The sequence below is a fragment of the Telmatherina bonti genome, assembly GCF_933228915.1.
Source record: "Telmatherina bonti genome assembly, chromosome: 10".
NCBI classification, from domain to species: domain Eukaryota; kingdom Metazoa; phylum Chordata; class Actinopteri; order Atheriniformes; family Telmatherinidae; genus Telmatherina; species Telmatherina bonti.
The window spans coordinates 18,668,547-18,694,372 of NC_136628.1; the positions used below are offsets into that span (position 1 = coordinate 18,668,547).

General features: G+C 36.6%; 2 protein-coding genes across 2 annotated transcripts; one reads left to right on the forward strand and one right to left on the reverse strand.

Moving 5' to 3' along the window:
- Positions 1 to 13,421: 13,421 nt before the first annotated feature.
- Positions 13,422 to 19,279, reverse strand: htatsf1 (HIV-1 Tat specific factor 1). The gene is made up of 10 exons (XM_079247271.1): positions 19,106 to 19,279; positions 18,451 to 18,615; positions 18,091 to 18,325; positions 17,868 to 17,915; positions 17,618 to 17,772; positions 17,357 to 17,520; positions 14,850 to 14,946; positions 14,664 to 14,753; positions 14,443 to 14,580; positions 13,422 to 13,993 (listed from the first exon to the last, which is right to left on the reverse strand). Exons 2-10 carry the CDS (start codon positions 18,613 to 18,615, stop codon positions 13,748 to 13,750), a joined length of 1,338 nt encoding a protein of 445 aa, XP_079103397.1. The 5' UTR covers positions 19,106 to 19,279; the 3' UTR covers positions 13,422 to 13,747.
- A 71-nt stretch (positions 19,280 to 19,350) lies between these two features.
- On the forward strand, positions 19,351 to 22,131 carry bod1 (biorientation of chromosomes in cell division 1). The gene is made up of 3 exons (XM_079248167.1): positions 19,351 to 19,693; positions 19,915 to 20,039; positions 21,205 to 22,131. Exons 1-3 carry the CDS (start codon positions 19,544 to 19,546, stop codon positions 21,416 to 21,418), a joined length of 489 nt encoding a protein of 162 aa, XP_079104293.1. The 5' UTR covers positions 19,351 to 19,543; the 3' UTR covers positions 21,419 to 22,131.
- The last annotated feature ends 3,695 nt before the right edge of the window (positions 22,132 to 25,826 follow it).

A 25,826-nucleotide genomic window follows, 5' to 3' on the forward strand; every position in this document is an offset into this window, starting at 1 on the left:
GTGGTAATGCATGTGTGGAGGGTAGGAGAGTGTTTTTAATTGCAAATAACACTCATTTCACAATCATAATTTCAATGGGGTCCTCTCATGCCCCTATTTCCGGGGCTTTGCCTAGGGGGGTGTCCAGGTCGGAGAAAAGTGCTGCCCAATAGGCCTGGGTTTGGGCTGGTTTGGCTGGGGGAAGGAGCTGCTGGTTTTGAGGGGTGCTGGGTTGTCTGCATTTCCGGGGTGGTGTTGAGATGCTGCAAGTTCTGCGTGTGACAGCCATTGAGTTTTCCTGTAGGTTTATTTACTAACAGCAGCTAGTTTTCTTTCTATGTTTTATGATTGAACTTGTTAGTTTCTGGTGCTCCTGACAGTTGTTGGCTTTGTCCTCCTGCAGATGGACAATGAATCTATGGCTGACTTGTATTTGCATATGAGTTACATTGTGTTATTTAGGTGTTCCCTTTATTTTTTTTTTTTTAGCAATACATATATATATATATATATATAATCAAACATCAAAAGCAAAGATTGGTATAAGTAACTTACACATTTATGAGGAGTACCCTTTAAAAGAGGCCAATTAAAAGTGTCAAACTTACGTAACATACGTTACATAAGTAACACATCTGAACATGTACTGTGCCAAGATATTAACACAGCATAACTAATGTAGTTTGAAAAGAAAATACGGGCTAAACTGGAGGGCCCAAGTTATCAAGAACTAAAAACTACTTGTACCAACAAATACAACAATGGAAGTCCAAACTAACTTTCTTGTTTAATGATGCTAACACAATTGTAGCATGTCCCGTGAGAGTAGAGCTACCTAGCTTTATACTTAATGTTCAATCACTAGCAAATTAGCCAGTTAGCTTTTGTTTGCCAGCTCTCTTATGTTATGCAGCATCTATGTGAGATTAAGCTTGCTGAACTCTATAAAGTATGAGGCTTGAGTACCAGTTTTAGTCACTGTCACCAACAGTTACATTTTTGCATAAATGGGAAGAGAGGAAAGTTCTTTTAGTTCACATTTGAATTTGCAGTAGTGTGCAGTGACACCTAGCTCATTTAATTGTCACTTCGGTCATGTATAGTCTCTTCTGATCATAATAGCAAAACTGTACTGTTAATGACAAGTATACATTTAAATATACACTCATGCAGCTGCAGAGTTGGCTGTTTCCTGTGTGCCGTTCTCAGTGTGTCCACATTACTGCTCCATCTGCACAGGCATTTCCTGTCCGACCTTGAAATCAGCCTTCATTTCACACACATACACACACAGTCCCCATTTCCCTACATACTCATCCACTGACAAACACAAGAGCTCCATATGTGCACGTAAGCATTAGCAAGGCTCAAGTTAAAGAGCAAGTTGGCAAAAAAGTTATGTTAAATGAATAAATGCAACAAACTTATAATAAGTTATGAAAATGAAATTATATCCTTTGGGGAAAACTTGTGGCATCATTTTCATTAGTAGAAGCTAAAATACAGCAGAAATGACCACTTTACAAGCACCTGGAGTAACTCTAATTTGCCACTTTCACACTGGGAAGCAGTGATGTCATCTATCAGCAACCTAATGCTGGAGCAGCGGCCAGCCTCCCCAAATCAGCCACATGTGTTTTTGTTCAGCAGGAAACTTATAGCAGAAAAGGTTAGGTCACAGATAGTTTACCATAATATTATTCATGTAAGGGAAAGTGGAAATGATCCCTGTATGTGACTTCACTCTGTTTACACAAGCATGCCCCAAATACACTGATATCGTCAGCCACTAAAACTCACCACCTACACACACAAAGAAATTGGATTTCATAAGGTGATGGAAAGGAACCAAGCCAAAGTCCAACAATTAGCGAAGATTTAGAATAACAACTGAGTGCCTGAGGCGCAGTGTTAAAGCAGAGGAGACATATTAAGGGTCATAGTTATGATTCCAACTTACAGGAGAAACAGAGACGCTGTTGTAGTGTTCAAATATTCAATGCCAAGTACTTACCAGCTCTCGCATGGATATACTCTCTGATTCAGTTCAATGCTGACTTGATGAGGAACATTAATTAAAATACACTCATTTAGGTTTGGTTCTAGGTATTTTAACAAATCAATGTTGGCTGAGATTTTACAGAACTGGAGCACAAAATACAAATAAGCAAACCATAAACTAAGATGAATTTAGTTTCAAACTGTGTTGTCCAAATTAAAGTTTGAGCTTATTGTTTTAGTGCAAGTCTTGTGGCATCCATTAATTGTATTGTATTGTGGAGAAAAATCTCATTATTTATTATGAGGGCTTCTTCTTATATTGGGTTAAAAATCTGGCATGTTTAAGGTCAATTACTATAGTTCCAATATGCACCAATAAAGAGGTTTATTGAGCAAATGCACTTCTATCTCTGTACCATGTAATACCCCTACGTCAACAAGCAAAATACTCTGCATGGCTGCCCCTACTAGTCATGGGATTAGGAGTTTAAAGTAACACTACATATGTTTACGACCACAAAACCCCTGCTTCTGACTCATTGTGATGGCACGCTGACATTAATCAAGTTCGTTCCTGAAGCTGTTTTTGCATCTTGAGCATCTTGAGACTGAGACACAACACTTCACAACTTTGCTTTCCAGCCCAGGACATTATGTGGCAGCAAAGTTTTGCTTTACAGCACCACATCGCACACCAACAACTCGATATAAACATAATTGCCATTTTCATCTATACCTTGGATGATTCAGCAAAGAAACACTACAAGACATTAACAGATGAAGCAAGGAGAAGAATTAGAAGAGGTGAAAGAACAAGACATGAGAAGAGAGTCAATACAGACTTTTATTTGAAGAAAAGAACTCAGAGAAGAGACAGGATGAAAGGCATGTGTCTAATTAGCCTTTGTAAGAAGGCACCAAAAGTACATCAATCTGTAAAAGTTTGTAATGCAGATATACAAGTAAATATTTTAAATAAACCCTTTCATGTAGTCATGTGTGTGAGATTTGATATTTACTGTATTAGAGGCTTTTTCCATTACTTTTTGTAAAAAAAAAACCTTTTTATTCTTAGACTTTAAAGGCCTCTAATCCAAGCCTTAATCTTAACATTTTTCTGACGAATGGGCTTCAGATAGCAACATATAGCCAGAAATCATAATTCCTTATTTTCATTTCTATGTTTTTTTTAGCAATCCAATCTGGGAAAATATAGCAAATGTTTTTTTTTGTTTGTCGAAATTCTAACATACTGGAAAGATGTTTTAAGGACCGGATATCGGTTTTCTCTGGCCGCAGACACATATTTTCTTTCTTCTTTTCACGTGGTTTTTTTATTTTTTTGTTTGTTTGTTTGTTTAGTTGCTCTAATCAACAATCCTCGTTACCCGAGTCAGGGGACTTCTTCTTATCTGTGTGTTACATGTATTTTGTCTGTTGGAAGAAATGCAATATGAGATTCATAAATATATTTTTATTATTAGAATCACATCATGATTCAACTAACTGCTTGTCAGAACTTTTAGGTATTGGCTGTAAATACTGGTAAAACATTTCTCTATCATTTTTTGCAACAAACTAGGTTCTCCTACATGCTGGAAAGCGCAGAGCGAGACTGGGATGTTCGGTTGGTTGCCATCTGCAACTTTGCTAGGCATCATTACAGCCTGTCCATTGAGTTAGTAAGGGTTAAAGCTCAGTTAAGTTTTAGTTAATGGCCCAATCCAAATGGCCACTTTAAGGCCTGATTGCTGAACCTTGACAGACTTAACTGATATCACAGCTGTTGTGTTTCAGTGTGTGAGTTCATGAGGTTTTAAATAATATGGAAAAGGGGAACATGGCACCACTGCCTGGAAACAACCCATTGCTACTCAAAAAAAAGGGAAAAAAAGCATTCCTCAGTTCTGTTTCACAATCACCGCTGTAGGACTTGTGTTGCATCTATCAACCATTTCCTCTTTGTAACATTTTGGCTGAACATTATTCATAATGGCAACTTTCTAAAAGTAAAAAAACACAGACTTAATCTTTTATTAATGTTTGACTAAAGATATAAACAACTCTACAAGCATGCAATAAATAATAACAGCCAATAGCAAAATGCATTACCTTACAGATAAATGATTTAGTGGATTTCTTGATGATTCCATGCAAAATATTTTGCAATGAATTATGGGCAAGCCCTGCAGGCATGTCAACATGTGTAACAAACAAAATGGGTGCATAACAGTGCTAAAGACTTCATACTAGAGCTTTTTGACATTTGACAACTTGACATTGGGACATTGCTCATTCCCTTTGCTGGTGTGTGGAAGGAATTGTTAAGGAGCAGCATGTGTCTAAAGGATTGTTGAAAAAAACTGTCCGATCCAATGACAAAATAGTTTTTTGTACATTTTCATGCAAACAAACAAAATGATTTACTTCAAACACTACTGTTGTTTTGTTGCAGTTTATGAAGTTTGATTTGATTTTTTTTATTGGTCTGTTTGCAATGCTGTTTGATTCCATGTTGGGAAAACTTATAGTTCACATGTTTATTCAAACAAACAATTTAACTCTGCAGTCCATATTGTATGTCTGGTTTTGTTATGACTTGATCAAAAGCTGAACTTAAAAAATTTGGAGAGTTTAAAGATAGGCCAAATCCACATTAGCATCTTAACTAATAGATCCATATATGCATGAAATTTTTACTGTTTCCTACCAAATCCGAGTTTGTCTCAGCTTTCATACATACAGAAAAATGGCAACAATCATGTTGTGCATCTTCCTCCACATCCTTCATTTAATGTCCCTGTTGACAACCCTTCTCAGCAAGACATCCACAAAAAATCACTGTTTTGTATTTTGTTTTGTTTTCTTTTTTCTTTTCTTTTCTTTCCATTGAATGAAATGAAGACCTTATATGATAATCTCAAAGAGCTTATTGTTTTATCAGTCCATGTGTGCCCCTCACTATTAAAAGTAATGCAATTGGTTTGACTCCAGTTTTGACTTCCCAATCTGAGGTATATTTCTTAAAGAGATCCAATATACTTAGAAATTGCTCCAGATGCTGATTTTCTCTGCATCCCAGTAATTTAGCTGTTTTTGTATGATGACTGTGTTCAAAGGGACACAGTCACAATAAATCAAAGCAACAAACTGGGTTTTTCTGTAATACATATTGATGAATTCAATTAATAAAATGTTGTATTCCTAATTTATATTTGAACATTTTGAAAGAGTATCTCTCATGCTGATTATGGGACCAGTAGGAAGATAGTAGCTTTGTCCAAACGTTCCTGCAAAAGCTGGAGGTATTCAGTGATTTGCTTTTTTCATTTCTCAAGAATGTCATTATGCTCTTCATTATGGCACATTGAAAATGTGTTCAACACATTACACCCATTGGGATTAGAATGATATCCATGAACTGAAGAAGATCTTTCTTTTGTAACAGTTTATTGAGGCCAGACTGAGGAAGAGGAGGCTAAATTGCTTCGCTTTAAGTGCCTTTCAGTGGCATGGGAGAACAGATGCAGTGCAGCTTCATCCGTTATCTTATGTATTTATATTTTTGCTCCACTCAAAATTTGCACTTCTGTAAGCATTAGACAACAGCTGGCCACTTCATCTGGTCAAACTTTGTTTTAAAAAATGGGTGAAAGGGCCTTTTTCACAAACCCACACACTAATAATAAACAAACCCTTTTCCATAAAAGATCAACCTTATGTCATTTTCCCAGTGGAGTGAAGCATCTGTAGGAGATCAGCTTGCTTCCATCTATCCTTCAGTCCTCTTTTCTCTCTCTCCCACCCACTTGTTTCCTCCATTATTCCTCTTGTGCATTTTTCTCTGATTAGAAACAAGTGTAATCGTAAGAAAAAAATCATTTCTCTCTGCCTATTTAAACACACACAGGCGTACATGTACAAACGCATACACTCTAACCCCTGATTACTCAAATGTACAGGTGTTTATTTTGGTTGTCACACAGCTGTTCCAGCAACTGACCAGAAAAGTAGAATTTTAAAAAAAGGATTGTATTCTTTTAATTGCATCCTCATGGGACATTTGCAGCTAGTCTTATTTAATTGATTTATTTTACATTTAATTGAAAAGTGTGCTTTCATTGGAAGTCTTTGATATCTTTGAAAGTCCAACAAAAGTGTGTAGTTTGTGCAAATATAGAATTAGGAAACAACTTCATTAGTAAGCTTTATCACTGGCTGGCAATCTGTCTGTTTGCCACTATTTAAATTCAGCACATGACTTTTTGGACACCCCAGAAGCTAAAACTCCTTGTTCACTCAGTGGAAGTCCCCCTCTTGTGCATTTTGTTAATGGAGCAAACGTGTCCAAGCTGGGCAGCGGACACAGAGTTTCCCATGGCTGATCATCATCTACAGTCATCGGCGCCTTCCACCCCCTCTATCTCGCCCACCCTCCATCCCAATGCAACAAAGAAGGAAAACAAATCAAACAATTCACAGTTTCCCATTATTCTCTCTGTCAGCATATGGTTCTAATCAGCAATGTGTGTGTGTGTGTGTGTGTGTGTGTGTGTGTGTGTGTGTGACAGAGAAAGAGAGAGAGTGTGTGTAAGTGTGTGTGACACCATGTGAATGTTTTTATTTTCCATACATTAGTTCTCAGATACAAAGCTCTTTGTTCACACTCTTTCTCCATCCCAGGCTCCTCCTTCCTCTCACGCCCTCTCCATCTTCCATCTCTCCATCTCTCTCCAAGATCATGTCTTTGATTCTCAGATATAAAGTCTCTCTTTTGCTCTCTCTCCCTCTATTTTAGTCTTGCTTTTCTTGGCTGCAACTCAGACCTCAGGCAGACCTAGAGGTCTTTTTCCCAAGCGATCTTCAGGGTGGACTCCAGGGAACAGAACACACACTCACAAACACACAGGCTCTGCCCTCACATGCTCTGTCCATTTCCTCTGCTGTCTCCTCTGCTATCCCATATCAGTCCCTGTCTGCACCTCCTTGTTGATTCATGCATTGGTACTATGTGCTAAAACTGTGTTTCACTCACGGTTTCCTGGAAGCATGAGAACATAGTGTTCAAAATGCTTTTGACCAAAATGAACTTTTTGCATTATGTGTACTCATTTATACATTACAAACTTTGGACGTGTTAAAGTTTGATTTTCCAGTTAAATCCTGGTCTCACAACAAATGTAGTTGTTACTGCTGCAATTATTTAACATACATGCAAACCCGCTGCGAATACAAACACACATGGCTGACAAATATTATCTTTTTAGATATTTTAGGAATATTTTATTTTGATGCTGAATGAGCCTCAGAGTTGTGTCTTTTACCACACCGTGGAAATTGTATTTTAACATAAACTGCAAAAGTTATTGAATGGATGACACAGTCTCTTATTGAAATGGTCCGAGTTGAGTTTAATTCTCCGCCGTGATGCCATTCAGATCATTTAAAGTAAATTAGACAACATCCCATAGACAAAGTTTAAACAAACTGGGTAAACCTCAGACGGCAAATGCAGGTGAATGCAGAGCAAAATGTCAATTATGTTTGACATTAACAATTCGGCGTTCTCAATCATAATGCAGCATTTAAACAGCATCATGTTTCCAATATTTGTCTATCACACTGTTTGTATTTTATGAAGGGGATGTAAAAGTCATGAATCATTTTTTAAATCATTTATAAATGTCTTAATGATCTTTGGTCTTCTTACATATCGAACTAGATTTTAAATTATGAGCTCTTGCAGACTCTGAAGTCGCCTCTTGATTGTTCCTAAAGTCAGAAGTAATACCTACAGCAAGTCCTCTTTCCTGTATGGTGGTCTTCATCTTTATAACAGCCTGCCAGAGAGCCTCATGGCTGCAGGGACTGTTGTTGTCTTTAAAAAGATGCTCAAGACCCACCTTTTTACCTTGGTTTCTAACTGAATCTTTATTGTAGTTGTTTGTGATTTATTTATTTAATTTGATTTGATTCATTTATTGTTGTTATGGTTTGTTTTTCCATTGTCATTTTAATTTTTTTCTATATTCCTAACTCCAACCACATCCAGGACTCTGTCTGTCTGGTCTGCAGGATTTCTGTAGCAGCAATTGCTCTGTCTGGGGTCCTGGAGGGGGGGCCCTGCACTGCAGCCCTGTGGTGGGGACCCATGCCGGCCATGATCAGGACAGTTCTTGTAGTGGTGTCTGCATGTTTGTAGATGGGCTGGTTGATTCCTGGTGTGCATGAATCCCTGAAATACCATTTTGTAACAGCAGCGTCAAACCAGATGTTTATTATCATTTATTCGTTCATTATCTGTACCACATAGTCCAAATAAGGTTGCTGGGGAAGCTGGAGCCAATCTCAGCAATCATCAGGCAAGAGGTGGGGTACACCCAGGTCAACAGTCCATCAGAGATGTTTATTTTTTATATTTATGCTTGCATTCAGTTAAGGGAAAGAAAATAGAGGTTAGAGTCATTGTTTGGGTAGAATAGGGCGAGAGGGAGGAATGGGATATTTGGGGGGTGAGGGCGTTCTTGTGTTCAGTTTACCTGTGTGTGCATGTGTAAGTGTGTGAAAGGGAGTAGAATATTTTTTAATGACTTGTTTTATGTTAATGTGCATTAATTGTTAACTATGGAAAGCTCTTTGTGTTGCTTGGTCTCATGAAAAGTGCTTGATAATTAAATGAGATTTAAACTTAAAATTTTTTATTTAAAGCCACCAGACATGAATAAAAGGTAAATAAATAATAGTGCTTAAGAAAAACTGATGAAAGTGTGGGATTTAGCTCAAATCATGTTTGTCTTATTATCAATTAAGTATATTTTTGTGCAGCAGTAATTAATGCCATATAATGCAGGATCAAAAATAACATTGTCTTTTTGCTTTTACAAAAACTTTTTTTAATTAGATTAAGCTGTAAAATCAGTTAATTATGTCAAAATCTCTAGACTCTTTATTACAAAAGTCTCATGTGTGTGTTTTTTCCTGGTCTGTGCTTCTGCCTGGCCCCCAGTCAAAAATGTTCTAGACCTGCCCCTGGTTGCTACTTTCCTCTGCATAACCCAATAGTTTCAGGTCTCAACAAATGCATTTACTTGTTCATTTCTAAACCGAAATTAACTGAGACTGAAAAGTAGACAGAGTGACAGAAAACAGACATCATTCAGAATAAAGTTTAAACATTTTTAAAGTGTTGGCTCAGATGGGTCAAACGCAAATCTTCTTCTTGATAATATGATGTTGTTCCACAAACAAACCCCTCAAACCTTCAATGTGTGGATTTTTCTAATTACATGTCACAATCATTCTTTTATGACTTCTTCATAAACTTTCCATCTATTGATTTACTCATTACTAATCAAATGATTCATTTCTCCATGTGCAATCACTTATGCTAAGGATATTAATATATTGCAGTTCACCAATAAGCAACAGCAGGGGAATATTCTGCTGTATTTGCTCACTGAGAGCACGGCTGAGGATAGCTACAGAAATGTAAGAAAATTCTCTTAAAAATGGTCTTCATTACTTCAGCATTTTTCTCCGCCACAGGAGTTTTTTTGGTTTGTTTTTTTTATCTTAGAGACTTCATCAAAGCTTAGCTCATATCTCAGACCCTGTTTGCTGGGTGCATTGCTAAGGAAGGGTTAACTTTTGACTGTTTGGTCATTTGAATGTAAATCCTTCCATTAGTTAGAAACCATTAAACATTATGTCAAACACTGAAACTGCTTTATAACATCAATAAGCCTTAAACAGTCTTGTCATGTGGACATTAAAGTGGCAGATATGTATGATGTGCCAGTATCCCCACAAGGCTAAAATAAAAGCTCTTTCTAGAGGACAAGAAACTGTTCAGCTCAGTTGCAGGTTGTACATACCACATCCCCACTGATCAGTCAAGGAAGTACCACAAGCAGCAGACTCTCACAGACCTGTACGGTGTGAGCAGCAATCATTAATGCCAAAATTAAAATGAGAAACAGTTTTAAAACCTGCTGCAGATCAGATGGCTAATAAGGACAGCAGGGATTAAGAGGAGAGAGAGCAAATGCTCCTGCAGTCAGAAAGAGCCAGAGAACCAAGAAGCTGGCCTGAAAGCAATCCATAAGAGAAAGGAGCAACTGATTCAACACCTGCAGCAACATATGACTCACGAGAAGCTATAAACTGAAAAGCTGAGACAACTAAGTGCATCTCAATTAAATATAAATAAATAAATGCATTACTTTTCAAGCTGTGAAAAACATGCAAAAAAGAACGAAAGAAGGCATCCAAAAAAGTAAAAGAAAAGAGTAACCACATGAACAACGAAAAGGAGACAAACCAAGTAAAAAAAAAAAAGTAAGGGAGACATGAAACAAAATACAGGATAAAAATGATACAGAATCAAAATAAAATATAAAAACTGTTTTAATAAGCTTTTAAATACATCTGCTCAACAACTAACAAGGATATCCAGATATTTTTTAACAATGTAATGATCTTTGTTTCCAGCAGTAAAGGAAAAACCTGTGGAGATGACTTTAGGATGAAGATGCTACTATTTGGTTAAAAAAAATACAATAACAAAAACAAAGAAATAAAAAACATTAAGGCACACTATCATGAGAGAACAAATATTAGCCTTTGGTAACTTTTGGGACACTTAATTGTTTGCAAGAAACCAGTCTGGTCCTTTACTTTCACAACAGTCCCAAAAACATGTGTCAAACACCAAGTGCATGCTGTTCCAATAACACAGTAAGGGGTTTTGAACATTTCTAAGTAATCAGTTTTTTAGCTCTTGGGATTGCTCAATCACATAAATTAAAAGAAAAAAAAAGAAGACATAGCTGACCAACCTTTTCCTTTCCTTCAACTCTAATGTTTTACTTTGGTCAAAATGCCATTTTTGAAGAAGATGAATAATCCCTTTATTAAACTGATGGAAATCTAACATACAAAAATTACTTCCAAGTTTTATTCATTTGCAGTAAGATTACTTCCACTACAGCCTGAAAGCAATGTTTAGTGACCACTATCCACTGTCCACCAGCGTGTGTGAAAGATAACATATAAAAATGAATTCATAGTTCTAAAAGCATAATGCATGTTATGTTTCATATTGAAAAAAGTCAGCATTTTCTCAAAGCTTTAAAACTGCTTAACAAACTGCTTAACATATTACCAGTCTTGGCAGTGAAATAAAACATTGACTGAAATGTAGAAATAATGGAGTCATAGTGCCTCCTAGTGGTCACACAGGAACTAACTGTTGCCACCCCCAAGTACTGCATTTCATAGATTGATGCATCTCATTGTTTTTATTCATTCTTTTTTCTTGCTTTTTTTTTCACTAAAAGGGAGTTTTGTAGTGTTTAACATGTTTTCTCAAATTTATATAAATAATTATGACACCATCATGTTTATTATAACTGTTTTGCACAGCAGCACTTATAGATTACTTTACTTATAGCTTATATTTTATGTTTACTCATGATGCATGTTCTTCTTCTTAAATTAGTCTATTCTTTATACTTTAAGTATTTACGGCATTAAATGTGGACGGCAATATGAAAATTTCATTGTACAGGGAAACCTGTTTCCTTACTGTGCATATGGGACGATAAAATCTTTGAATCTTAAATCTTATCATATTGTACTTAGGCTGTTGCAACAATGCAGTTTCCCAAATAATAAAGTTTTTCTTATTCTTAATACATAAACAAGAGATTCAGACTGTTTGTTTTGCTTTTTTGCAGAATTGTATAGTGACTGAATGATCCATAAAAAGTGAAGCTAAAGGGTAAACCTTAAAAAAATTAGCGATGCATTGCTACTTTAACTGTTTTAGTTCTGCTTTTTGTTTGTTTTAAACTTGCGTATTCTGGTAATGAATTATCCATCAGTAAATCTAAAGTTATTGTTATAATATTAATCATGTGAAAGGAAGCACCTATCAATATCAGTCTTAAAAAAATGTTACACAAAAATATACATTCTTTATTGGGTTATTAAATTATAGGATCTATTTAGTTTTTCACAGCTTTTGTATTTACTTAATTTTGCTAAATAAATAATGAAACTGTGTCAAATCTCATGTGCAGTCATTCATTTGGTATTTATTTACCATCTTTTAAGAGCTGCTGAAGACTCAATGATTTTGAATCAGGTTCTTTGTAAAACCTTACAACTACAACACATTTGGTTGTTGCTTTTTACAAAGGTTTCGGTGTGACTCCTCTTTGAATCTGCATGCTATGAATGGCAGTGTGTGCATGTAGTGTTCTGTATGCATTTCAATCCAAAGTACCCAGATTTTCTGCATTTAATTTTTTCTAATCAATAGGTTGCCAGAGACCTCATCTGTCTGCGTTTCTTTTGCAGCAACTTGCAAAAATGTGAGTTTCTGACTTTCTAACAAGCTTACGTTCCTCCTCTGTTCTTTTCCATGAGATTTGCATGTTCGTGTGTCTGTTAAAAGTGACGCTGAGCCACTGAACGCATGAACTCCACATCAGCGCTGCTCCAGATAAAATCTTTTTTTGGTCAGAAGGTTTATTTGTGCTTTAGTGTGTAACTGCAATTAAAACAAGAAGAAAGAACATTTACATTCTTCTTCTGGATGACTTGAAAGTCAGCTTGAAAATAGCTGAAATAGCATTAAAGTTTAAATGTTGTGTCTACACAACATTCCCATTCCCCACACAACATTCTATAAATTCCCCAAAACTGATTTGGTATGGTGGGACACACAGCAACACTGAACCAGACAGAAACAACCTAGTATACACTTTTTTCAGCAATTACCTTCATGGAAATTTCCTCCAGTTATGATATGCTGATTGTCTGCATCAAGAGTTAAAACAATTTGGACGGTAAAGACACTCACTGTTATATAAAGCCTTACAAATTAAACATAAAACAACCAAACATCATTTACATTGTGTTGCTCAGTCACAAGGGTCATGTTCCTCATCCCAGCACATAACCTGAGATCACACAGAAATGTGCTCTCGGTTTGCCGTCATACATATTTAAGTGTAAGATCTACTTATTTAGTAAATTAAAGTTCACTGGTTTTGGTCAGATTAGTGCTTTTGCTCTTCATACAGAGGTGTGCATGTTTTAAACTATTCAGTCAGTTAAGTTTAACGTTCTGCTTTTATTTTCCATCTGCAAAAAGCAACATGTGTTTGTGTTGGGGGGGGCATTACGACATTTATTGCAATGTGTGCTTTGTGTTAAAGTTTAAACTGGAGCTACTGGTCATCCATACCATGAAATAAGATCAGTTTGAGACTTGTCTACACAAGGCTAAATGTCCCTTCTGTATCTATGCTTGTAATAGGAGGAAACACTTCACAACAAACCATATTTTATGGCTATTTTTATCTTTCATGATCTGCTTTTGATAAATTTGATTTTATTAAAATGTTAAACCTTATCAGACCACACAGCTGGAAAATAAAAAAAAAAAGACAAAAACACATGGTATTCAAACTCAACAGAGTTTAGTCCCACTAATTCACAGATATCTCCAGTTATCAGCACTATGATGCAAACTACACTGTAAATAATAAAGGTGTTTTAAAGGAACAACCAGGTTGTTGAGTGGAAATCTTTTTACAGTGTAAACCATAAGGATGGAAAAAAGGTTGGAAAAAAAAAGTTCTTTTATTTTTCTAAATTACAAAATGGCTCAAGCTGTCCAACCCTCCCTACCTCCTCCCCCGCCCGCTCCAGCATCACTGTCCTGGTTGATTTCCACAAGGTACTTTGATAGCAGCGTCTAGGCTTCCTCATCATCACTTCCTGCCAGGCTACTATCAGTCGAGTCCACTTCCTCCTCCTGTTGCTGTTGCTCTGAGGACTGTGGTTCTGTTTGTGGCGGCTGCTCGGGCTTCGTGGTTTCTGTGGCCGTACTGCTCTCTGCTGATTTGCTGCTGTTGTTTTTCTGTTGTTCTTTATCACCTTCTTCCAAGAAAGTGGACCACCCCTTTAGCCGCTCCTCTCGCTCACGGGTTGTCTCTTCAATCTGCAAACCCAGAAATGAAATAAAAGATGTTCATGTTTTGTTATTCAACAAACAGGCTTCAAACCACCAACAAAACATTAAATTGTCTCCAACAATCAAAGATGATATTTACAGACACACATTTATTACACTTACGTTATTTAATTATTCAGCCTCAGACTGGGCTCATGTTGTTTGATCCAAAATTTGTCAAAGATGTTTGGCAACATAAAAGCATCTCACAGCAGTGCAACATTTAGAGGCAGATTTTTGCTGCAAACTGAGACTCAACAACTTCAAACGATGTTTCTCTGCTCATTTTTTACAGCATAGTAAATAAATCTGTCACGCAAAGCAGATTAAACACATCAACGTATGTAAAAACTTTGTTTTGTTACCACATTCCTAGAACACATTTTACCACATCTCACTGTTTACATAGTGACTATGTATTCACAAGAAAGTCTCACCTGATAGTCTGTTACTCCGTCCCAAAGCAGTGCAGACAGCTGCCTTCCTCCAAACCAGCGACCATTGAAGGAAAGAATACAGGCATCAGCTTGCTCAGGCTCCTTGAATGCAACTGATGCAACGCCATCTGGGTGTCTCTGAAGCACAAACACAGCCAACTCTTTGTCATTCAATTAAAACCATTCGACGTAGCCTTCGAAACAGCGCCAATTAAACTCACATCAAAAAGGATGACCTTCTTGACTTCTCCAAACTTCTCACACTCTGTCCGCAGATCGTCACGATACTCATTCAGCACCAGAGGGTCTTCCTGCAAGAGCCAACCCGCAGGGAAAAGAGGTCAGCACCCGCAACATAAAACTATGTGTAGAAGAGTGTGTGTTCACGCATGTGTTCCTCATTGCACCTCAAAGTCACTGGGATGGAACATATTCCTGATGATGACAACTTTTTCATGCCTCTTCCTTGCATCTCCTTGCTTCTCAGGCCTCCAGTCCAACTGTCTACATGAACAAAAGCACAGGCAAGAACTCTTCATTTAATGAGTGTCCAATTATCTACCAACTCACTCTGAATATGCATGTCAGCACCACCACACAGATGTTGACTTTCCGTTTTTATCATCAGTTATTGAACAAGTTTTAAAGGGTTTTTTGAAGAAATGTGGTATTCTTTGACTTAAGTAACAGATGTGCACAGTAGTTACAAGGCTCAATATGGCACATTAAAAGGATTAATCAGCACCTTGTATCAGATGCACAGCAAAGAATCACAACATCCCAAAGTCACAATATTTTCTTTCATTGTGAAATCCCAATTCAGCTTAGCTCAATATCTTTGATACTGAAAACACTAGAGGAAGTTTTAACTTGAGCTGTTGGTACACTTCACATTTTACACATTGAAAAAGTTTTCACCATAACATAGACAATGTGCTCATGCATATGAATATAATTTAAATAAAATATCATTTATTTTATACTTTGGAGAAAAAACAAAATCACTGTGAAATCTGAATTAGTAGTTTCTGTGCAAATTGAAATAAAAGTTTTTACATGAGATACTAAATAGCCAAAATCACGTATTTTCAGCTGCTGGTTAATTTAGACTATGGGTTAATTAACTATTAGACCATTTCTTTTTCTTTTTTTTTTAGACTAATAACATTTTGTTGTTTATTGTCCCCTTATGCAACATGATTACTAAGAACACCTCATTTAATATATAAACCTATCTAAACGTAACATTTTCTAACATATGGAGTATTGAAAATAACGGTTTAAATGTTAAGTAATCAACTGGGAAAGTTTCATCAGGATGAAAGCTTTAGACTGTCCACCAGCATCTACCTTCACCTTATTATTCTTTAATATTTTCTTATAAGTACATAATTGTTCATTGAAAGGTCAAAGGGTTTACATTTATTTATTTACTACTTCATTCATTTATTTGATAGGGACGATGTATATTAATGAACATCTTTTAAAGGGGTGGGCAACTCCGGTCCTTTAGGCTCATGTTGGGAGTTTCCCTGCTACAACACACCTGACTGAAGTTAGTGGGTAATTAGCAGACCAATGCTTAGATGGTGACAAACTGCACATGACTATAATTAAGTCTAATGTGAGTCCGGTGTGTTGCAGCAGGGAAACTTCCAACACTTGCAGGACTGCAGCCTTTGAGGACCAGAGCTGCCCATCCCCGATCTATAGCAACAGATGTAAAACATGCCTGATTAGAGCTAACAAGCTGTAATCCGTAGTCCCGAGGCAGGTAAAGACAGAATATACATTACAATAAAGAAATAACATTTTTGTACAATACCAAAGAATAAAACATTAAAAATAACATCAAGAACATCAAGAAAAAGTATTGAAATGCTAAAAGTGATCACAAAACTGGTTTGTTTTTTATCCAGTGTTGATGTTTATTTATTGTTTTGTTTGTTTTGTTGTTGTTTTTTGTTAAATTTACACTTTAAAGCTGAGGTAGATAATGTCAGGGAGCAAGATTTGAAAGTGGCACCCTGTTTTGGCTCCTCCCCCTCTGGTTTTGATCCAAAGCTTTTTTCTTACCTCTGCCAAGGAGGTTATGTTTTTATCCGTTAGTGTTCAAGATAATTCAAAAAGTTATGGATGGGTTTTAAATCATTTTTTAGGAGTTGTTGAAAACGTGAAAAGGAAGAACTGGTTTCATTTTGGAGGCGATCCGGATCACCGTTTGGATCCAGGAATTATTTAAAGGCCCTGGTGGAGGTTTGTGCTTTCAGAGTGCTTTTCTAGTTCTCAGCTTTTTCCACCAACGATTTTCTCTTTCTCGGCTGTTTAGCGGGAGGAGGCACATAAACCGAGTGGGGTCGGGGAAATCCTTCCTGCATTTTCTCAGCCATGTTTGCCTTCCAAGTTTCTTCTTCACTACTTTGTATTTTCATCCTAACATGCTATTTACATGCAGGGTGTGGCTATTAGGTATGTGCTGTGGGAAGGGGAGGAGGAGAGCCAGGTTTGATTGGTCACAGTTTTTACAGATTTACAGTAAACTGAGGAGTCTAACTATATTTCTTATTGTTAATCATTACAAAATGTACAGGCTATTATCAGGACATAAAACCACTTCACCCATAGTTAAAAAAAAAAAAAAAAAAAGAAAAAAGAAATGTCTCTGAGCAAGATGACCTACCCCAGCTTTAACCATATTATTTTAGCAATGACAATACATGTACATACATAAATATGTATGCATACATGTATGTACTCATATAAATGCTTTATAGTAGTCTTTGGTGCAACTTGGCAGATAAATCCCACATTGTTCTTTTAGGTAGAGTTAAGTGAGACAACTTGGATATACTTTAAAATATTAACTAAGATGCCAAGTGAAAGGTTAAATAACAGAACAGGAAATTGAGTTTACCTTTGCTGCTGTTGCAGCTTCTTTTTGTAATCTTTGCTTTTCTTCTTCTTCTTGCTGGCATCATACTGACCCTTTAACTCAAACCGCGCTGCTTCCACATGGAGTCTGTAACCTCGAACCTCTGACTCGTCAATCAGACGCATGGCCAATGCCACTGATTCTTTCTGCAAGGATCCATAAACCCACAGACAGGGACATTGTCTGGTTACTGGAGAGTAATGTGACATAAAATATTACTTGTACTTCAAAAGAAAGGCTAACCTTAAGATAGCAGCAGAGGCCATCTCCCTTCAGATTTCCTTCCTTGTCCTTGTAAAGTTTGATTTTGTACTCTTCTGTGATGGGGTCCCGCATGACAATGCCACATTTAGACATTAACTCAGCAAACTCATCAGGGGTGATATCTGGAGGCAGGCCTAGTGGGAAAAATCAGGAGAGAAAAAAAAAAAAAATCAGAAAATAATTGGACAGGCTAATCCAAGTAAAATATTCCAATAATAGAAGTACAAACCTGACACATAGACATTTGTGTTTTTGTCATCATCAATGTCAAACCATCCTATAAGCAGAGAAAAAGAAAGGAAGCACTTATTGAAATCACTGCTAATTTCAATTTAACCATAAATCTATACAGCTTAATGAACAAGGACAGACCTTAAGTTTGCTAATATATTTCTTACAGCACTGTTTTGTTTAGTGTTTTGCATTTGCATTGGTTGTGGGTGTCGGTGTACCTTGCTCTGCTTTCCTCTTCTCCCCTTTCTGCTTGGCTTCTTTCGTGAATGTCTCGTGCTGGTCTGGGACTGGATTTCTGATAGACTCTGTGGATTTCTCCTTTACTTGTGGTTTGCTGTTTGGTTCAGGAGCAGGTGGATCTGAGCTGCTCAGTGTTGCCTTGTTTGCATCTGAAGCTTCTTCCTGAGTAAAGCCATAGTTGGCCTGGTATGCTGCAATAAAGTCCTCAGTTACCTACAGAAACAAAGCAGACCTGCTTGAGATGAACAAAAAAATCAGATTTGACTAATTTTGCTTCATCTTAGAGGAGCTATTAAAATGTAATAAAAGTAAGGTTGAAAGCTAAGAGGAGTCATTACTTTAGGAAACCAAGCTTTCTTTTCAGGATCCCAGTCATACACCGTCCCATCCTCTGAATCAGTGTAAGTGAATGGATCAGAACCATCTTCATTTCTCCGTCCATAGAGTTCCTGCATCCGCAGCTGCTCCATAAATTCCTTGTTTGCTTCTGATTCACCACTCATCTAAAACAACGATGTGAAATATCAGCTCCCTCTTGTAAACAAGCTATAGCTTTTGATGTAATATTATTTAACAATATTAAAATAAAAAATGTGGAGCATTTAATTGGGCAACCGTGCACACATCAAAAGTAAAGGATATAAAGAAGAACATAGTGTATTGCTAAACTCTAAGTAAACTTTTAAAGTTGGTCGAATACAATTATATTAATTTAATTTATATATTTACTTGGGTATAAAGACGATATTATATCGTAGCTTACACTTGTTGTATGCTACAGTCATACAGTCATTTACCAGGCAGTGACTTACTCGAAACTATGGCTAATAAATATGACAATTTGGCCCAAACTTAGTTAAATTTAAGGAATATGTGGCACACTGTGAATGTGCTGGTTAATTTCTAATTGTAATATTTAACTCATTCACATTTACAACCCATGAGCAGAGAGGTTAGTAGGATAGTTTATGTTAGCCATGCGGCTATCGGTACCTTTAAAAACAAACGAAGCAACCTGCGATGAGGAAAAAAAATCCCCTCTAGTTCGACTCCGTCACAGATCCAACTAAATTGTCGGGTGCGTTTTGCAATGGTTTAGAGTCTGAGGAATAATGATAAGATTTTATTTCCAAAAACGATTTTATTTACAGCCTGCTAACGTTTGGATTCGCGACCATACTTGAATTAAGTACTTCCGAGGTCATATTCTAAATGCGCATGCGCAGACAAGACTGAAACGTTAGATTTGTTTACCAGAATCAACCGATTCAACTCTACTGATTAAACTCTAATGTGCGCGAGTCCAGCTCTCACGTCGCAAGCAGCTTGTTGTGAGTTATGAATCGACTGCACATTTCGTACGTCTGTTGAGCTAGATTTCTGTCAATGTAGCTTAGCAGGTAAGCAAGCAGATATCCAGTTGGGCTTGGGATGGCGGAGGGAAGCGGTAATGTGAACGTGAATTCGTCCGGCCTTCCTCCGGGGGACCCGCAGCTCATCGCGATGATCGTGGAGCATCTGAAGAACCGGGGGCTTTTTGATGAGTTCCGTCGGGACTGTTTGGCTGATGTTGATACGAAGGTATTCAACCTTTGCAACGGGAACATAAGATGCTCCTTATTCGCAGCTGTATCCATACACCTACACAAAAACAGAGCTTTAATTATTGATTAAAAACACTTGACTTTGTTTTATCTGATAACTTGTTGCTGACTGAAATTGGAATTTAAAAATCTCTTTGCTTTCCTCTGTTACTGTAGCAGTATGATGACTGCATTGACACAACTGTTGCTCTTTTCCAGCCTGCCTATCAAAACCTGAGACAGAAAGTTGATAACTTTGTCACATCCCACCTGAGCACGCAGGACTGGAACCCGTCCATCAACAAGAACCAGATGAGAAACGGACTGAGGCAAAGTGTTGTCCAGTGAGTGATACCCTGAACAGTCTCTACAGCTTTTCTGAGCTGGTGTATCTAAATAAGGGCTCTCCAGATGTTTAGCATCTTCCTGAGCATAAACAGCAATATAATGCAGGTTCAGTGTTGTGATCTGCATTCAAGTCTAATGATTGCAAGGCACCACAGACTCATGGTTGTTATTTATTGCTGTTGTACCTCAGATGTCACTACACAGATAGTTTTTGTGAATAAATAAGTGACACATGAAGTGCAGTTTTTCTAACAACTCATAACTTATTCTATCTTGGATAAGACATGCCAAATTAGGTGCAGATAGTATCCCTCATTTTGTGGGAATGTTTTGAACTAAAGAAGGTGTGTTATTTGTAGATGAAAAACTAAGACTGTGCTTGGCGTGTGTGCACTGTGAGTGTTCATGTGGTCACTGCTGGACCTTTTTGTGACAATAGGGAGCTTAGGAAAACTAGTGCACGACAATATCTTTATGTGGCAGGTTGTTTGCTTCTGCTTTCCAGTTTAAAATCATGTAAACTGGAATTTTAAGACCACTTCTTAAAAAGCCCACTTTCCCCTGATTGTTGAGCTGGTTGGTTAAAAAAAGAAGTGTGAAGGACAGTTATTTATCTTTTGTTTGACCTACTTAGTTAGCCAATTGGCAGGTATTAGTATAATGTGTTAGCTGGTAATGCCAGTTCAGTAAAAGGAAGTACAGGCCGGTCTAAAAAGAAATGGCATTTAGATATTTTGGGAGCAGTATCTTCTTTTGGAGAAATTATCCCTACTGTGTTCTTTTGGCTGTATAACCTATAGCTGTTTAACATGCATAACATACAAAAAGAAAGAGAGGAAAAAAAAAAAAAACATCTTTAGCTATCAAAGATTTGCGCAGGGCTTTCTGAATATCACCCTAATTTTAAAAAGTGGATGCAGTGTAAATAGAAATAGAATGCAATTATGAGACATTCTGCTTGGTAAAATATCAAACTTTCAGCACATTTTGCACATTCTGTAGCGATGAATGATAAATATTCCTGAAATTTGGAAGTGATTGCATTTTGCTATTGCACAGAATCCCAACTATTTGTTAATATCCAGTGTATACTCATATTTTATGTTTTTGAGTACCTGTTTTTGAGTCTCTTAGCACCGGTTTGTTTGTTTTTACTTCCAGATCAGGCATGCTGGAATCTGGTGTGGATCGAATCATAGCTCAGGTTGTGGACCCCAAGATGAACCACATTTTCCGACCACATATAGAAACTGCCATTCACGATTTCCTTTCAGGGGAAAGGAAGGAAGAAAGCACCTCAAGTTCTAACTCAGCACCATCTGAACAGACCGACACTCAAGAGGCCCCTTGTCCCTCTGGCCCCAAAACTCCCTGAGATGTGTCTAAAAACTGACATTATTTGTAAGTTAACAATTGACGAAGAAATGGAGTTTAGACGTCTGTATTTTCCCTCTTGCTACAGGGACAGACTGCTGTTCACTGGTGTGCACATAATTCTGTATGACTGCATTGGCCTTTTGAAAGTTGCAGCATCAGAGAAATGGAGGATGAAGAAGATGAGTGTTTCCTTTTGGCCTATCTTGAATTGATTAGAGGCAGGGGTGTTTCATTGCCCATGTGTGCTGCACAAGGCTACTGCTGGAGGGCTTGTACTATGCCAAGAGGTGCATTGTCACTGCACTGCTCTACCTTTTGTATGTATCTGACTCATACATTTTCTTGTACTGGCCTTTTTTTGTGTGTTATTACACTGATTTTTTTTTTTTTTTTTTAGTTGTCAGTCTTGTTCTTTTTATGCGCATTTTCCATGAATATGCTGGCTGTTAATATTTTAGGCTTACAATTTGTATTCACTGATTGAAATGACAGCGGAAGTCGATTGGGTTGCTGATTTTTCTGTCTTTAGGATTAGAGTGCACTCCAAACAGGGTGTCTCAGATTCAGCTAGTGAAATGTTTGTCAGTAAGTTTTCAATGAATGAGTACAGGTCTCATCTTCCATCACACCATTTCATGTTTTTATTTTCGCATGTATTATTCGTAGAATTGACTGTGCATCCTGATGGCTTTAATAAAATTGGTGAGATCATGTTCTTCTGTTTTCTTTTATTTATATATATGTATATATATATATATATATGTATATGTGTATATATATATATATATATATATGTATATATATATGTATATATATATGTATATGTATATATATATGTATATATATATGTATATGTATATATATATGTATATATATATATGTATATATGTATATGTGTATATATATATATGTATATGTGTATATATATATGTATATGTATATATATGTATATGTATATATATGTATATATATATATGTATATGTATATATATATATGTATATATGTATATATATATGTATATATATATATGTATATGTATATATATATATATGTATATGTATATATATGTATATATATGTGTATATATATGTATATGTATATATATATATGTATGTATATGTATATATATATGTATGTATATATATGTATGTACTTGGAAAATAATTGATGATGATAATGACATTAAATTAAAGTTCCACATGCCTTTGTTTTCCACTCATTCAAGACATGGACGTAGCAAAAGTTTTACTGTTGGATGTCAGCATGTCACAAACTGGTTTCAGAGATCGTTGACCATCAGTTTTTAATCATGAAGAAGAAGATTGTGAGGTTTACTGGAGTTTCAGTAGAACCCAGTTAAACAAAAGGACAGAAGTATGACATGGAGTTTCTGTGAAGTAAACTGATGTGACGTTTGTGGCAAAGGTGAGCTTCTCCGCTCATAAGTCAATACATGAACCGATATAAGTCTAATCTTTCCAACAGAAGTTTGTAAAGATGTTACATCTTTGGAAGAGTTGCTGATGTTCTCAGAGTTTAGTGTCTACCCAGTATCTTGCTGTGTGTAATGACTAACCCCTCTTACCTCCCAAATTACACCTTTTTTTTTTTTTTTTTACATGGAATTAATACTAGATGCGAAAACAAGTGAGTTTTAAACACACTTTGTAAAAATAAATTTAAAAAATGACAATAGAATCTAAAATACAAATGTGACAAATTCATTTTGTCTTATCTGTTTATTTAAATTTTCTACACAAAATTTTAGGACTCTTGTAAAAGTAGGTTTTCAGGTTATATTTATGTGTAAATATAGATACTTCCCTATTCTAGTTTGTCCCGTTTTTTTTTATAAAATTAGTCTAACCAGGAACACAAAGAAGGAAATATACCATAAAAGGTGTTAAAGCTTTAATGTATGTTTCCTAACAGAAAATCATCTCTGGAGAACTGACCTTCTGTGTCCCCATTTCAAGTATTTCTGTTTTTCTTTTTTTTTTTGTTTAGGATTATTTTGGAGAAAATCACCTTCTGAAAAAAACAGGTTTTAATTAATATGTGTAACATATTTAGCCAAAGCTATTTTAAGTTTCTTATATTTTTCAACCAGCAGTAACGTTCAAGATAATATGCACATTTGGATCTCCACTTACGCTCAAAGCTGCAATGCCCTTAAAAACTGATACCATTAAGACTTATCATTTTAAGCAGATGAATGGAAACACTCCCCCTCTCCCTGGTGGATGTCACAGAGGATGTAATTAACTCCAGAGGGCAAAACATGTGCCCTCTAGATACATCCTCTGAAAACATACTCTAGAGTTTGAGTTTTGCAGCTTGTTAGCTTGTTGCAGCAGAGGAGGCAGCTGTTCATAAAGGCAAATTGTACTGTTAATGTTAATGTGTGTTAACTTTCTCACAGCAGATACTTGGGAGTCTGTTATGTGTATGAACATACAGATACAGACATGCAGAATGTTGTTTACACAACATGAACATGTGGAGTACAAGAAGGTCCCCCATATGTACTGTTTGCACATTAGTGAGCTATTTGGGGTGTGTGAGTGTGTGTTTGTATAAGTGTTAGGTGAAGGGTCATTGTGTGGGTGGTCATTGCAAGTTGTGTGACTAAAGTTGTGGGATGTTTTGAAGCAGGAGGAGGCTGAACAAGCGCAAAGAAAAAACAAATCTTTCAACATCCAAACATTAGCCCCCATACAAGTATGTCTTCCCTGACTGGGCCTCCATATGAACACATAAATGCTCCCTGTCCCTCTACCTTGACCTCCCACTGACACTTACACATACAAACATACACACTCCTGCTTTCAACCACAGTCACTGACGGCCCCATAAATAGAGGTAATGATGACGGAGAGGACAAATAAGATGAGGCTTCACTGTTGCTTCATCACTGTCTGTGTTGTTCAGGTTTTTGAAGGCTAATAGTAAGAACTCTTTATATCTACATTAACATGGTTACATTACTGATGTTTCCTCATGCTAGGAGTGATCATACTTAAATATTTCCTAAAAATATATATAAAATTAGCTACAATTTCTGCAGTTGCAACATAGAGCAGGAACTTCCTCCAAACATATTTATAGGAATGAACGCTGCATATTAAGAGTTTCTCCATCACCATCATGAGTAAGATTGAGTTGAGCCATCACAAATACTGTATCATACAAAATATGAATGACTGAGTGTTGTAGTTTTACAACTGATGAAGCCATTAATGTGAAGTGTCAACTTTCTATGACTGACACAAATTAACTTTGTGCCAACTCTACTGGTTGTCTTTTTATTCCCTCGTATTATATCTATTAATGAAGTATATGAGCAAGAAGCACCTTCAGTCATACATAGAAATCTTCACAATGAGCAGATTTAAACCTGGCAATACTCCTTTCAGACTGAGAGATGGGACAGCTCAGTCTGGGACGACGTACGCTACTTCATGTCCCTCACACTGGTAAAGTTCCAATTCTTAGGTAAGAGCTTTAAAAAACACATGTAAAAGGTGTTTTTCAGATGATTGGAAAAAGTTTTTGGTACAGGCACCAAAAAGATGTGAATATTCCTCCACTATCTTTAAGTATTGTGAAAAAGCTCCAACTGGTCATTATGACACTTGTTTTGTCAACCATTAGAGTTTTCCCCTTTAGACCTCTAGATTGATTGGAATTACATTCACTTCTTCATTTGGTTTCATTTTGGAGAGTGCAAAACAACAGCCATCTTGTATGCATAGTTAATTATTAACATGTTAAAGGAAAGAAGACCCACGCGTGGCATTAACTTGGTAATATACAGCACAATGCAAAGTTCAACTTGCCAATAAATAGTCTGGTAGTCCTTTTACATCAGCCATCATGAGTTTCCATTTAGCATCAATAACCTCAAGTAATAGGACTCAGCTGCTTGGCGGCTGATGACTTAATTTGAAAAGAATCTAACATTTAAAAAATGTCATTAAACCTCATAATTAACGTTTAAACTGAATCATTTCAACTGGAATAAAAGTTTTGGTGCAAGACATTCAAATTTAATCTATGATTGAGGTAAGAAAAAACGGTTTAAAGCATAAATTTAAAACCAACCCTAATTTATGGATAGTTTTGTGCAGTTTAATCTAAAGATAATCATCATAGTAATACTGTAACCGTGTAAAAGCTGGATGTTTAACGTAGCCTTTGCTTCATAAACACTGGAACATGTCTTTGACGAACATAATCTGACAAACTTCAGAAACATTTTGGACAACTGGGGCCTACTGGTATACATTTCTCTGTTTGTCTGCATCTTACGTTCTGCGTTGCACGTCTCATCCCCTCCGAGAGCAGCTGCGAAACATCAGAGGGGCGCGCGCTCTCTCGTGGGTTAATTAAGAGTAGCTTTTTT

Excerpts from the sequence above, each read along its gene's own strand:
- htatsf1 (XM_079247271.1), bottom strand. The coding sequence starts at position 18,615 with ATGAGTGGTGAATCAGAAGCAAACAAGGAATTTATGGAGCAGCTGCGG. Across the intron at positions 14,581-14,663 it reads AGAAGGTCATCCTTTTTGAT|AGACACCCAGATGGCGTTGC; the intron begins GTGAGTTTAATT and ends TTTGTGCTTCAG. Across the intron at positions 13,994-14,442 it reads ACGGAGTAACAGACTATCAG|ATTGAAGAGACAACCCGTGA; the intron begins GTGAGACTTTCT and ends CTGGGTTTGCAG.
- bod1 (XM_079248167.1), top strand. The coding sequence starts at position 19,544 with ATGGCGGAGGGAAGCGGTAATGTGAACGTGAATTCGTCCGGCCTTCCT. Across the intron at positions 19,694-19,914 it reads TGGCTGATGTTGATACGAAG|CCTGCCTATCAAAACCTGAG; the intron begins GTATTCAACCTT and ends GCTCTTTTCCAG. Across the intron at positions 20,040-21,204 it reads CTGAGGCAAAGTGTTGTCCA|ATCAGGCATGCTGGAATCTG; the intron begins GTGAGTGATACC and ends TTTTACTTCCAG.